Below are 14174 nucleotides of genomic sequence, written 5' to 3'. Positions count from 1 at the left end.
TTCACATCATGTAATGTATGTCTAATGGATTAAATAACTGGGTTAGTTTAGTGGTTGAGAGCTCCAGAAAACATCCTGGAAGTCACTTAAAGAAGTCGGTAGAGGGTAATAAAGTACAGAAACCAAAGGAAATAGGTAAATGTGTGACGGTGCAGCCGTAGTAGTGTGAACGTGTGCGTGTTCACGTGTGTGTGTGCGTGTGCATGTGCGTGTTCACGTGCGTGCGTGCATGCGTGTGTGTGTGTATGGTTGCCGTAGCTCCTCTCAGCTGGTTGCCGTGACCGTGATGGTGACGTTGACAGGGGGAGGAGCATCCGTGGGAGGGGAGGGGCTCGAGGCGGCCGCACCTCCTTCTGTAACAGAGAGAAGAGTGTCAGGAAGGGCTTTAACTTCCTGTTCCCCTTAGTATTGCCCTCAAACTTCCATAAAATAGATATGCTTCCCCCTTGTTACTGGGGCTGTTTAGCTAAGGACTATTTCTTCCAGAGATCACACTCTGACTCGTAATGGTAAAACGTTCAGGAGTTGCAGCTGGCCGGAACACACTTCTTCAGATGAACTCTGAGGGCTGGTTTCACAGACCAAGATCAGCATTAGTCCTATTCTGCCCACGCAGGGTCATCCAACACAAGTGCTAGTCAAGTTCTGCGAGACCCACTGTACATGTCCCACGATTGAAAAGAGACAATTTTAAAGACCTGACAGGGATTCCTAAATTAGCCAGATAGTCAGTTCTGGAGAACAGCTGCACACAGATGCACAGACCGGTACCTTCGCTGGCCTCCCCGCCTCCCTCTGGTCCTTGCAGCCCTCCGGCCCCCTCTTCATCCTCTGGGTTACTAATGTTTTCTCTGGACTCCGCTGGCGGCCTGCAGAGGGATGATTACGCACTGACATAACACTCTGACTCACTAACACCCTGGCATCACACTCTGACACTCTTGAAACAACCTGACCTCACTCACTGACATCACACCCTGACACACTGACATCATACCTTGACATCCTGAAATGCTGACATCACATCCTGACACTGAAACACTGACATCATACCCCAACATGCTGAAATACTGACACCACACCCAGACACACTGATGTCATACCCTGACTTTCTGGCACACTGACATCACATGTTGGCATCACGCACTAACAACAGACGTGGTGGCATTACATACCAACACTAACAAAGACTGATATCAGGACCACAAGACTCACACAGGCCACCTAACTGATTTTTCTATTTTATTCTTTGTTCCCCTGTGACAATGAAATGCCTCAAATCCACACAATCCATTAAATCCATACTCACATTCCAAATAACATGTTGTGGAGACCTGCAGAAACAAACACAAAACTGAGTCACTTTACAGTGCCGAGTGACTGTGTGCAGGTGTGTGTGTGTGTGTTTCTGTCTGTCTGTCTGTCTGTGTGCATATGTGTCTCTGCAGGGCACTGTGTGTGTGTTTCTGTACACGTGTGTATGTCTGTGTCTGTGTCTGTGCAGGGCTCTGTGTCTGTGTGTGTGTGTGTGTGTGTGTGTGTGTGTGCAGGTGTGTGTGTGTGCAGGACTGCAGAGGGGCTGCACTCACGGGGGTTGTTGGTGCGGTTCCTCACCACATACTGGAAGACCAACAGGGTTCCAACCGTGGCCACGATCATCCCTGCCACAGCCGCCCCTATCACCGCAGGGTAGGCGTTGAAGGGGGGGTCGGCTGAAAGACAGCACAGCCTCTGTCACCCTCCCAGCAACCAGCCGGAGCCCAGGGCACTCACCCAGCTCCCAGCAAACACAACCACACACTCTCAACACTATCAGGCCACCTGCTAAATGACTTCATACTCATTATAATAATCATAGTAATAACAATAATAATGGTAGTCATAGTAGGAGAGGTCATATGGCTACCTGATGTCAGTTCTTACGTATGAATACTTAGTCAGTTCCTACTTGGGCTGTTAGTTCTGGTGTCTTTTTCATGATATTGTGTCCAGGTCTTTGTAGAACCATGGTAAAGCACAGTAAACACACGCTTTGAGCAGAGGGAGGCAACTGGGACAGCAGAGTAATCATGCACATGCCTGCAGCAGTGCTAAACTTCCACTCCTCTGTCAGATTCTCGATCAAATCCCGAGAAAACAGCGGTGTAAGCCAAGAGCACACAGTGTGCTGAAATACACACGCACTCGAACCTCTCCCTGAGGAGTCGAACCAAAACGCTCTGTGTTGTGTGTTCTAAGATGCCAAAAATAATCGCACGCACGCACACGCATGCACACATCCCGCTGACAGTCAAGGTTTCATTGCTCCACAGCAATGCTGGGAGAGGGGGCAAAGGTCAAGGTTAGGGTCCAGGGCACAGGTTAGGTTACGTGACAGTGCACCTAGAGAGAGAGTCGTAGGTCAGGGGGAGAGTGCAGATCACATGGACAGGGGACAGGGAAGTCACGTGACAGGGGAGAGGCAGGGGACAGCGGGGGTGGGGTGTGTGGGTGTGGTGTAGGAGTGTGTCTTTCACCTGAAGGGAGAGCAAAACATACAGACATTAGTGTCAGACAGCTGCTCCTCTTTCCAGTTGCGCAGACCGAGACTGTGTGTGTGCGTGTGTGTGTGTGTGTGTGAACTCTCAGGGTGTTGTGTTGACTAGGGCTGCCCTCCCTCTCTCCCTCCCTTCCCTTCCCTCCCCTCCTCCACAGCTATGATTTTTCCAAGCTCTTTTCTGGACAAAAGCACATTTTTTAACTCAGGCAGACCTTATTTGCAGCTATTATTTTAATGGCCACATTAGCATGTGTTTCTGTTGGCTTCATTTTCCTGGTCATTTTTAATAGCAACCCCCCCAGTCTAACCCCTTCTGATTTTCCGCCCGGGACTGTCCGTAGGAATGACTGCATATTCCGTGAAGGGATGTGTCTGCCGTGTCTGTGGACCCGTCTCAAGAGCCCGTTATTAAAGGGATGGAGATCCAGAACACCAGACCACCCCCACCTGTGTAAAGTGTGTCAGCTGTGCGGTTATCCAAAATAAACCTGTGTGTCTTTGTACATATCCAAGTGGGGGAGCAGTCTGTCTCGTCACTCGTGGCGTGATTCCAGCGGTAATACCTTGGTTTCGGTGCCCAGGCAGAGGGCAGCCAGTGGGGGCAGCTGTGCCAACTCATCCCTCCATCACACACTATCACTCCCACCCTCCTCTCACCTGGGGTCTTGACCTCGGAGGGATACCCCCGGGTGCGGTGGTTGATGGCCAAGATGCGGAAGGCGTACAGCGTGCCGGGGTCCAGGCCGGCAATCTTGTGCCCGCGCATGTGCGGCTCGATCTCGTTGGCCACCATCTCCCAGGCCCCCCGCTCCCCCGACCGGCTGGACATCTGGCGCTCCACCACGAAGCCGGTCAGGTCCCCCGTCCCGCGGGTGGCCCACTCCAGCTCCACCTCGGTGCGCTGCCGGGTGTTGTACAGGATCTTGGAGATAGTCACGTTCGGGGGGCTGGGGTACCCTGGGATACGGGGGACAGCGGGAGCGGGAGGGAGGGAGAGAGGGAGAGAGAGGTGGGATGTTTGTCTCGTGCTCTGGGGCGACCGGGCTGTGTGAGAACACTCTATACTGGCTGCTGAGAGCTGGCAGTGTCTTCGGTCCCGCGTCTCTGGCATTTCCTTCACATTAGGCTGTCAGCTTTGCCAGTTGGTCTCACAGTGTTTTCTGCTGTAGGCTGCGTGTGTGTGTGTGTGAGTTTCCACAGTATGTCTGGCTCTGTGTGTGTGTGTGTGGTAGGGTTTTTTCTTCTTTCTTTTTCTTGCTTCATACAGTGTGTCTGTATGTCTTGGTGGGTGGTTTTGTGTATGTGTTTGTGTAGTGTATGTGTGTAGTTTGTGTGTGTGCAAGTGAGTGTGTGTTATTGAGGAGTTTGTGTGTGTATGTAGTTTGTGTGCTGGGCTGTTAAACACACAGCTGGGCGGTGGGACTCTCACTCTGCACGTTGAGCGTGATGGGGATCTGCGCCCCCCCCACGGCATTGGTGGCGGAGCACCAGTACTGGCCGCTGTCCTGCGCCCCGTCCGTCTCGCGCACTGTCAGGTTGGCCCAGGCGGCCTCCCGGTGCAGCAGGTACTTCTGCGGCGCATCCCACACCTTCTTCCGCTGGTTGTTGTACCAGGTGATCTCGGAGGCCGGGTAGGTGGCCTTCAGCACGCAGGTGAGCTGCACGTCACTGCCCTCGAACACCGACACCACGCTGCGCTGCGTCACCAGCACCGGTGCCTCTGCAACACAGGGGGCGCCGTCACACACAAGACACTGCTGATGGGAGGCTGAACCTTGGCAGCGAGGCCTGGGAGTAAAACCGCACTGCGCTGGTGCCGGATAAGGGCTTCATTATGATGGATCCTTGGCATTTCCCACAATCCTCTACTTTTTCTATGGTGGTGGCAAGTTGGGATTGTTCTATAATTGAGCTTAAAATTGTATTCAGTGTTCAACCAATACAATACAAAGGGTGTCGATTAGAGGAGTCGCTTCTAACTGCAGTGAGGTTGTTAGTGGAGTTCCACAGGGATCAGTAATAGGGCCTTTGCTGTTTCTAATCTATATTAATGATCTGGACTCTGGGATAGTTAGCAAACTTGTCAAATTTGCAGATGATACTAAAATAGGTGGCTCAGCAGATACAATCTCAGCGGCACAGGTTATTCAAAGGGACTCAGATAATATTCAGTCGCGGGGCCGACACCAGGCAGGTAAGTGCAAGGTATTACAAACGAGCATGATGGGTCGAATGGTCTCCTCTCAATTGTAAACTTCCTTATGTTCTTATGCAGGTAATACAAATGTCCACTATAATTACACTATGGGTGGAATAGAACTGGAAGAAGTAACGCATGAGAAAGACCTAGGAGTTTACAGTGCCTTGTGAAAGTATTCATCCCCCTTGGCATTTTTCCTATTTTGTTGCCTTACAACCTGGAAATTATTTTTTGAGGGGTTTGTATCATTTGATTTACACAACATGCCTACCACTTATTGTGAAACAAACAAGGAATAAGACAACAAAAAAACAGAAAACATGAGTGTGAATAACTATTCACCCCCCCCAAAGTCAGTACTTTGTAGAGCCACCTTTTGCAGCAATTACAGCTGCACGTCTCTTAGGGTACGTCTCTATAAGCTGGGCACATCTAGCCACTGGGATTTTTGCCCATTCTTCAACTGCTCCAGCTCCTTCAAGTTGGATGGGTCCCGCTGGTGTACAGCAATCTTTAAGTCATACCACAGATTCTCAATTGTATTGAGGTCTGGGCTTTGACTGGGCCATTCCAAGACATTTAAATGTTTCCCCTTAAACCACTCGAGTGTTGCTTTAGCAGTATGCTTAGGGTCATTGTCCTGCTGGAAGGTGAACCTCCGTCCCAGTCTCAAATCTTTGGAAGACTGAAACAGGTTTCCCTCAAGAATTTCCATGTATTTAGCTCCATCCATCATTCCTTCAATTCTGACCAGTTTCCCAGTCCCTGCCGATGAAAAACATCCCCACAGCATGATGCTGCCACCACCATGCTTCACTGTGGGGATGGTGTTCTCGGGGTTGGGTTTGCACCAGACATAGCGTTTTCCTTGATGGCCAAAAAGCTAAATTTTAGTCTCATCTGACCAGAGTACCTTCTTCTGTTCTTTAGGCGAACAGCAAACCTGTTTTTTTTATTTAAACAATGGCTTTTTTCTGGCCACTCTTCCGTAAAGCCCAGCTCTGTGGAGTGTACGGCTTAAAGCTCCTTCAGGGTTATCTTTGGTCTCTTTGTTGCCTCTATGATTAATGCTGTCTTTGCCTGGTCCGTGAGTTTTGGTGGGCGGCCCTCTCTTGGCAGGTTTGTTGTGGTGCCATTTTCTATCCATTTTTTAATAATGGATTTAATGGTGCTCTGTGTGATGTTTAAGGTTTCAGATATTTTTTTATAACCCAACCCTAATCTGTACTTCTGCACAACTTTGTCCCTGACATGTTTTGAGAGCTCCTTGGTCTTCATGGTGCCGCTTTCTTGGTGGTGCCCCTTGCTCAGTGGTGTTGCAGACTCTGGGGCCTTCCAGAACAGGTGTGTATATACTGAGATCATGTGACAGATCATGTGACACTTAGATTGCACACGGGTGGACTTTATTTAACTAATTATGTGACTTCTGAAGGCTATTGGTTGCACCAGATCTTATTTAGGGGCTTCATAGCAAAGGAGGTGAACACATATGCACGCACCACTTTTCTGTTTTTTATTGTTTAGAATTTTTTAAAACAAGTTATTTTTTCATTTCACTTCACCAATTTGTGTATGTCCATTACATTAAATCAAAATAAAAATCAATTTAAATTACAGGTTGTAATGCACCAAAATAGAAAAAATGCCAAGGGGGTGAATAATTTTGCAAGGCACTGTATGTGGACTCCTCACTTTCCCCATCCAAACAATGTGGGGAAGCAATAAAAAAGGCAAACACAATGTTAGGGTATATTGTCAAAAGTGTAGAATTGAGAACAAGGGCAGTGATGTTCAGACTGTACAATGCACTAGTTAGAGCTCATCTGGATACTGTGGACAGTTCTGGGCTCCACACTTCAAGAAAGACATCGCTGCTCTAGAGGCAGTTCAGAGGAGAGCAACCAGACTTATTCCAGGTCTGAAGGGAAAGTCCTACTGAGAGACTGAGGAACTGAACCTTCTTGATTCAAGTCTTCAAAATCATGAAAGGCATCGACCACATCAAACCAGAGGAGCTTTTCCAGATCAGCAGGGACACACGCACCCGGGGACACAAATGGAAATTGGGCTTCAAGGCATTCAAGACAGAAAACAGGAGACACTTCTTCACACAGAGAGGCGTCACAATCTGAACAAACTCCCCAGCGATGTGGCTGAAGAGACAATTTGGGAAAATTCAAAAACAGACTGGATAGGATCCTTGATCACTTAGTTATTAATGGACACCAAACGAGCACGATGGGGCGAATGGCCTCCTCTCGATTGGACACTCTCTTATGTTCTAATACAACCAATCTATCTGTGTGTGTGTTTGTGTGTATGTGACTCAATCCCTCTTTTCTACTTCTGTTTGCTTGTACAAGATTGACACCACTTGTGGGATCTACAGCAATGTCATTTTGAATGACTGGGTGGCAGGAGCAGGCGGAGCAGCCGTGACCTCACCCAGTTTGAGCTGGCACTGCTGGCTCCCGGTGGACAGCGGGTGCTTGGCCCGGCACACAAACTGCTTGCCGCTGTAGGCGCCGCTGGACTTGATGACCACGATGTTGGCGTTCTCCTCAGAGCTGCCCTGGACAACCCCGTCTCCACTGACCCACTGCAGCAGCGCTCGCGGTGAGCCCCCCTCCCAGTTGCAGGACAGCATCAGGTACTCGTTGTTCTGCGTCGCCACAGCGAAGCAGCCCGGCTCGACAGGGGGCAGCACTGAGCACACAGGGAACAGCGGCCCGGGAGGGACAATCAGAGCAGGGTAAGTCATTTTTATTGAATTGTTTTCATCCACTATTACCATATGAATAAAAAAAGTTGTTATTGCCTAAAGCAGTCACTTAACCTCACTTAACTGAGGCCTGAATCCACCAATCAGGAAAGACTATGGTCACACCTGATTGGTGTAATTTTAAATTGGGCAGTGGGCAGGTTTTCGAGCATGGGAGAGTTTGCTTTAATTTGGAAACAAATACAAGAAAGAAAGGGTCATTCTGAAATATAAAATATTTTTCATTTGCACATATTCTACTCTAATCTCCCATTTTCCACTGCTATTTGTGTTGGTTGGTATTCATTTTAATTGTACGCCATGATCTCATCTCTTTCATCACCCTTGTCTCTCACCTGTTCAATTCGGCAAAATCACAACAAATATATAACTAATGTTATTGTTTTGAGAACATGGACATTCATTTGAAAAACAAATTGCAAGTATTGCTTTCCTTATGATCTAAGATTACATTTTAGGACTCACTGGGACGCAGAGACCTTTTTGTTTTCCTTGTATTTTGCTTCACCCTTCACCATTGCATTGCAACTGATTTCTGTTCGGTAAACATATGGCAGTGGCGAGGTTTTAGAGAATGGTAGTTTTGGCTTTTATTTGGAAGCAAATGTAAGAATGAAAAGGTCATTGTGAAACTTTGATACTAGTACTAGATCTACGAGTTTTACCCCTGGTCTTGTTGAGCTTATCTTTGATGTTTTTGAATTATCCCGCATCTCTCTCCTGTTTCATTAGTCACAATTCCAACAGTTTTTAAATAATGTTTTGTAAACAATAATGTAAACATTTCAGTTTGATGTTGGTGTGTCTGGGTGTGATGTCAGCGTGTCAGGGTGTGATGTCATTGTTAGCTGTGATGGGTCATTAGGAAAGCCCACAACCCATATGTACATCTGAAAACGTGACTGCTGATAATATTTGTTAGCAGTGTATGATGTTAAGAAGGGTTACTGTGCTGTGACGGGAAGCTTCATATAGGACAGACTGGTGTCACTGCAATGTATTGTCAAGAGATGTTTTAGTCTGTGGTTTAATAGTCAGCGCGGTGACAGTACTGCACTGTTAGTGGCACAAGCTGTTTTTGTCTGTGCTGTAATTGGACGTGTGGTGATGTTGTTGAGGTATTTGTCTCGCTGTAATGTTGCGATACCCTCAAGGCAGCATAGGTCATGCATGGCAATTTTCGCCCTTTGCAAAAACTCCCTCCCATACGCAGGTCCACTTGTGTGATTTCCGAACAGCGCAACAAGCCGCCCCTATCAACCATGTCAAATGTGCCATAATGCTATAGTACATTTACTGTGGTAGACTTGCGCTAGAGTAGTGCTGTGAAGGCTCGCAGTGCTGGTGTGTGCCAGTGTAGGATATGTTGGGGGGGGGACTCACTCGCCGTCAAGGTGCAGGTCGCGCTGGTCTTGAGAGCGGGGTGTGAGGCCTGGCAGGTGAAGGTGGACTTGTCCAGTGTCTTGGAGCCCAGGCGCAGCTGCGTGGCATTGGAGAAGGAGCCCCCTGCCTTCTCGCTCTCTCCTGGCAGGGGGGGGTTCCAGCTCAGGGAGGCCAGTGGGTACCCCCCCTCCCAGGAGCACCACAGCGTCAGGTCCGTGTAGTTGTTAGCGGGGAGGATGTTGCAGGTCGGGTTCCCGTCGGGAAGATCTGTGTGGAGGTGTGAGGGGGTGGGGGTGGGGGTGGAGAAGGAGGTGGGGTGCGGTGGGTTTAATTGTAAACGGGAGGATCAGAGGCAGGGCTGAAGTGGGGGGGGGGGAATAATACAGGGAAAGCACAGAGAACTAAAGGGGTAAAGGGGACGATTGTGGAGGAACAAGAGGATTGAGGGATGGGAAATGGGGGAAGGAAACCCAGAGATCCAGGAGATCTCATTGATACAGTGTCAGTTGTCTCCGGGTCACAGAGCTGACACCCCAAGTTCTCACACGCGTTGCCTAGAGCAGCCTGCAAAAGCCTGGCAGTTCAAACAGGAAATGTGGCCGAAGAACCGAAGAAGCCAAGCCAATGGGGGTGGGGGGGGTGGATAAAAGGGGAGTCCAGGGTGGAAGGGGTGGAGTGACGGCCACGTGCCGGAGTTACCTGTTCTGCTCCTCTGGGCTTCCCTCCGGGCAGCACGGCTCGAGAGACGTGGAGATCGACACGTCCATAATCTTGAGACGGCTGTCAGGGGCCCCGGTATAGACTGTGCGTGTATGTGTGTGTGTGTGTGTGTGTCAGTGTTGGTGTGCAGTGTCAGTGAAAGTGAAAGTGTGTTGGAGGAAGGGAGGGGATGATCAGACATGCTTGGATATTGGAAAACAGAATGACGTGGGGGTGGGGGGGCTGAAGGGAAAGGAAAGACGTGTGCAAGAGGTGTTCGCAGGTGTGGATGCATCAGGATCGAGGATTGTGGCATGGGAGAGGATTCTCAGCAAATAGAAGAAGAAGAAGATAACCATAAAGTTACAGGTGAATGGAAATGGAGGGGGGGTGGGGCTGACAGGAGACAGATGGAGAGAGAGAGTGAATATGTGGAACGAGGGAACAAAAGAGGAAAGGAGCAGAGAGAGCAAGAGGCACAGCGAAGCTCCAGACCCATCCCAGCGTCTCTATGGGCTCTGCCAGTCAGGGCCCAGCCACAGGGGTGGTGGGGGGGGACTCACAGTAGACAGTGAGGGTGACGGTGGTCTTGGTGCGGGTGTTGAGGAAGGAGTTCTGGGCCAGGCAGGTGTAGTAGCCCGTGTGCATGCGCAGGATCTTGCTGATGGTGAGCTGCTGGCCGGCGTACACCTGTGAGTTGTTGTAGAACCACACGTACTGGCTGGGCGGGTTGGAGGGGGCCTGGCACAGCAGCGACACAGTGTCCAGCTCCACCGCCGTGTACCCCCGATCGCTCACCGCGTACGGTGTGATGTTTATAATGGGCTCGTCCGGGCCGTCTGGAAGAGAGAGAGAGAGAGAGAGAGAGAGAGAGACACGGAGACACACGAGTTTGACGTGTTTGTGAGAGCATGTGTTCCCGTTTACTGATTGGTCGGTTCAGATTAGGTGACTGATGAGGGGCGGCGGTGGTAGCACTCACAGATGATGTCCAGCCAGATGCGTTGGCTGCGCTCCTCATTCACCTCATTGCGCGCCCGGCAGCTGTACCAGCCCGTGTGGTTGCGGTTGACCCCCGTCAGGTTGACCAGGCTGCCGTTGGCCTCAGCGACGGTCACCACCATGCGGTCCTGCCCCTCCCGCTCCCAAAGGTACTGGATGGGGCCCGTGCCGTTCTCCAGCCTGCACTCCATCCACAGCGGTTCGTTCTCCACCGGGGACGACTCACTCACCACAATGGAGGGCTTGGACACCGGCACTGCGGGGAGAAGCACACACAGCAGGGGCACACTGATACAGCACTCACGGGCACGGCACAATCAGGTCTAGTGCACATAGGTATGTGCTGTATCATACACACAGGTATAGCACCTTCAGCTGAAGTACATATAGGTATAGTACACACAGGTATAGCACACACAGGTGTGGTACATACAGGTATAGCACACACAGGTGTAGTAAACACAGGTATAGCACATATAGGTGTAGCAGACAAAGATATAGTACATACAGTTGTAAAATACACAGATATAGTACACATAGGTGTAGTACACAATGTTTTGGCACACAAAGGTGTAGTACACACAGATATAGTATAGTACACACAGATACGGTGCATAGAGGTATAGTACACACAGGTATAGCATACACAGCTGTAGTACACACAGATATAGCACATACAGGTGTAGTACACAAAGGTATAGTATAGTACACACAGATATAGTACACACAGGTGTATTAGACACAGAAATAGGTGAACCAGCAAACAGGTGAAGTAAAAGCATTTAATTTATTGCTGTCTGTATTGTTATAATACATTGCTATACACACACACAGGTACAGGAGTCACACACAGATGTACTGCAGCCCTCTTGGGATGTGACGGCCAGGGCAGGCCAAGGTATTTACAAAGACAAAGCACATGCCCCAAGTGGCACACAGAGCTCAGCGCCTCCCACCCTCACCGAGGACCAGCAACTGGATGTGGTAGAAGGTGACATTGGCACCCTCATTGGAGTCATACAGGGCCTGGCAGGTGTACAGGCCCTCAGCGAGCAGGGACAGCTTGTCTATGACCAGGGAGGCACTGCCGGAGATGACACTCAGCTCCCCCAGGGTGCTGGCCAGCTTCTGCATCCGGGGCCCCTGGCCATAGCCGTAGACCAGGGAGCGAATGGCCACGGTGCCGGGCTGCGTGAAGCCCCAGAAGTAGATGTTGGGCAGCGAGGAACCGCATTCCAGCATCACCGAGCGGCCCACCACGCCTTTAGTCACAACTCGTATATACTGCACCTCCTCCTGGTCTGGGATGACCAGCCCTGATGACACACAGATACAGACACAGACACACACAGAGACAGAGACACACATCAGAACAGTGCCTCTCTATTGTAGTGGCCTCCCCAGGCAAGTTTAGATTCAACCTGAAGAACTGAAGCTTTGATTAAATCGGAAATAAATTAATAATAGAATAGAATCAGTTCTGAGCACCAAAGCACAGTCTGGGCCCTATAGTCCCCACAGCGCCGCTCCAGTCTGGGCCCTATAGTCTGTCAACACTGGATATAAAATAGGTGGCTCAGCAGATACAATCTCGGCAGCACAGGCTATTCAGAGGGACTTAGATAATATTCAGTTGTGGGCCGACACCTGGCAGATGAAATTCAATGTGGACAAGTGCAAGGTAATACATGCAGGTAACAAAAATGTCCACTATAATTACACTGTGGGAGGAATAGAACTAGATGAAGTAACGCATGAGAAAGACCTAGGAGTCTATGTGGACTCCTCACTTTCTCCATCCAAGCAATGTGGGGAAGCAATAAAAAAGGCAAACGCAATGCTAGGGTATATTGTCAAAAGTGTAGAACTGAGAACAAGGGCAGTGATGTTCAGACTGTACAATGCACTAGTTAGAGCTCATCTGGATACTGTGGACAGTTCTGGGCTCCACACTTCAAGAAAGATATCGCTGCTCTAGAGGCAGTTCAGAGGAGAGCAACCAGACTTATTCCAGGTCTGAAGGGAATGTCCTACTGAGAGACTGAGGACCTGAACCTTTTCACCCTGGAACAGAGGAGACTACGTGGGGACTTGATCCAAGTCTTCAAAATCATGAAAGGCATCGACCACATCAAACCAGAGGAGCTTTTCCAGATCTGCAGGGACACACGCACCCGGGGACACAAATGGAAATTGGGCTTCAAGTCATTCAAGACAGAAAACAGGAGACACTTCTTCACACAGAGAGGCGTCACAATCTGAACAAACTCCCGAAGAGACAATTTGGAAATTCAAAAACAGACTGGATAGGATCCTTGGATCACTTAGTTATTAATGGACACCAAACAAGCACGATGGGGCGAATGGACTCCTCTCGATTGGACATTCTCTTATGTTCTTATGTTTCATTGCCCACTATGACCAGTATTCCTTAATCCACATAAGTGGCCACTTCTCTGTGCTTGCAGCTCAACAGTGCCCCCCTGTGGCCTACTGGGCCCCTGTGAGCCGGCAGAGTGGCTGGTCACTCCCGGACTCATTTCTCCAGCTCTGCGTTTGTTCTCAGTGCGCAGGGCTGCTGAGCTGGGCCCCTCCTTGTGGCGTGGAGAGAAATTCGGGAGTTGTCGAAAACCATAGCCTACTTCCTCCCCCCCAACTCTCTGTAGAGGGGTAACACTTTCTGCCACGCATCTAGACTCTTTCAAACCGATCGTCGCAGAACATCTTACCTTGCAGGACGAGGGGGAGGAGGCAGAGGGACAGAGAGAGGCAGCGCACCCAGGTTAGTCCCCCCCCCATGGTGCCATGATGCGCAGGGAACTGGCTGCACCTCGGGGACGACAGGACAGCGTGTGGCGCCGAAGACGGGAATGTGTTCCTCCTCCCTTCCCTGGGAATTTCTCCTGGATTTCTCTCCCAATCCGTGTCTCCGGCCCCGGCGCTCTCCTCCACACTGACTCGCTCGGCCGACAGCTGGGAACTGACTGAGAGGAGATCTGGAGACCTGTGCCTGATTCAGGGTGAATTATTTAGCGGTGTGCTCCTCTCTCCTCCTCTCTCCTGTCTTCTCACCCCCCCGCTGTCCCGTGTGTATGGGACGTGTAACAGTAAGACAGAGGGAGGGAGGTGTCGGGTGTCAGGATGATACCTGTCTCTCATCTATAATTGAGGGTGGAGGGATAAATCGCGTCTCGTGTGGTACAGTGCAGGACGGGAACTCAGACAAAACACTCACACACAGACAACACACTCACACACAAACATACACAGACAACACACACACAGACACACACAGACACACACAAACATACACAGACACACACACACACACAACACACATACAGAAAGACAGATACACAGACAGAGATGGACAGATACACATGCACACACCCATATGGAAGAGATATGTGAAGAACATTGTGTCCTGCAAGTCCTTATTTGAAGTATATTGCAATGAAATAAACATTATACTGTAATTATATATCTGTTGTATTTATAGTTAGCTCATAAAGTATTTAACCACAGTACAGGCATACGGTGCCATTTGCTGTTCCAGTTCCTCCCAG

At 49.8% G+C, this 14174-nt stretch overlaps 1 protein-coding gene across 1 annotated transcript in view; it reads right to left on the bottom strand.

The window, feature by feature from the left end:
- Positions 1 to 264: 264 nt before the first annotated feature.
- The window catches only part of LOC136759337 (V-set and immunoglobulin domain-containing protein 10-like 2), a 39132-nt gene continuing 25222 nt past the window's right edge, over positions 265 to 14174 (bottom strand). The window contains exons 2-12 of the mRNA XM_066714281.1: positions 11571 to 11924; positions 10589 to 10864; positions 10170 to 10445; positions 8908 to 9174; positions 7188 to 7448; positions 3969 to 4259; positions 3197 to 3496; positions 1590 to 1712; positions 1310 to 1334; positions 772 to 869; positions 265 to 353 (exon numbers count right to left, since the gene is read on the bottom strand). Coding sequence (XP_066570378.1) covers positions 265 to 353; positions 772 to 869; positions 1310 to 1334; positions 1590 to 1712; positions 3197 to 3496; positions 3969 to 4259; positions 7188 to 7448; positions 8908 to 9174; positions 10170 to 10445; positions 10589 to 10864; positions 11571 to 11924 — 2360 coding nt within the window. The remainder of the gene's footprint in view (positions 354 to 771; positions 870 to 1309; positions 1335 to 1589; positions 1713 to 3196; positions 3497 to 3968; positions 4260 to 7187; positions 7449 to 8907; positions 9175 to 10169; positions 10446 to 10588; positions 10865 to 11570; positions 11925 to 14174) is intronic.

Source organism: Amia ocellicauda, chromosome 1 (assembly GCF_036373705.1).
Source record: "Amia ocellicauda isolate fAmiCal2 chromosome 1, fAmiCal2.hap1, whole genome shotgun sequence".
Taxonomy (NCBI): Eukaryota; Metazoa; Chordata; class Actinopteri; order Amiiformes; family Amiidae; genus Amia; species Amia ocellicauda.
Note: the sequence above shows the minus strand (reverse complement) of the source record. Positions and strands in the feature narration are given on the sequence as shown.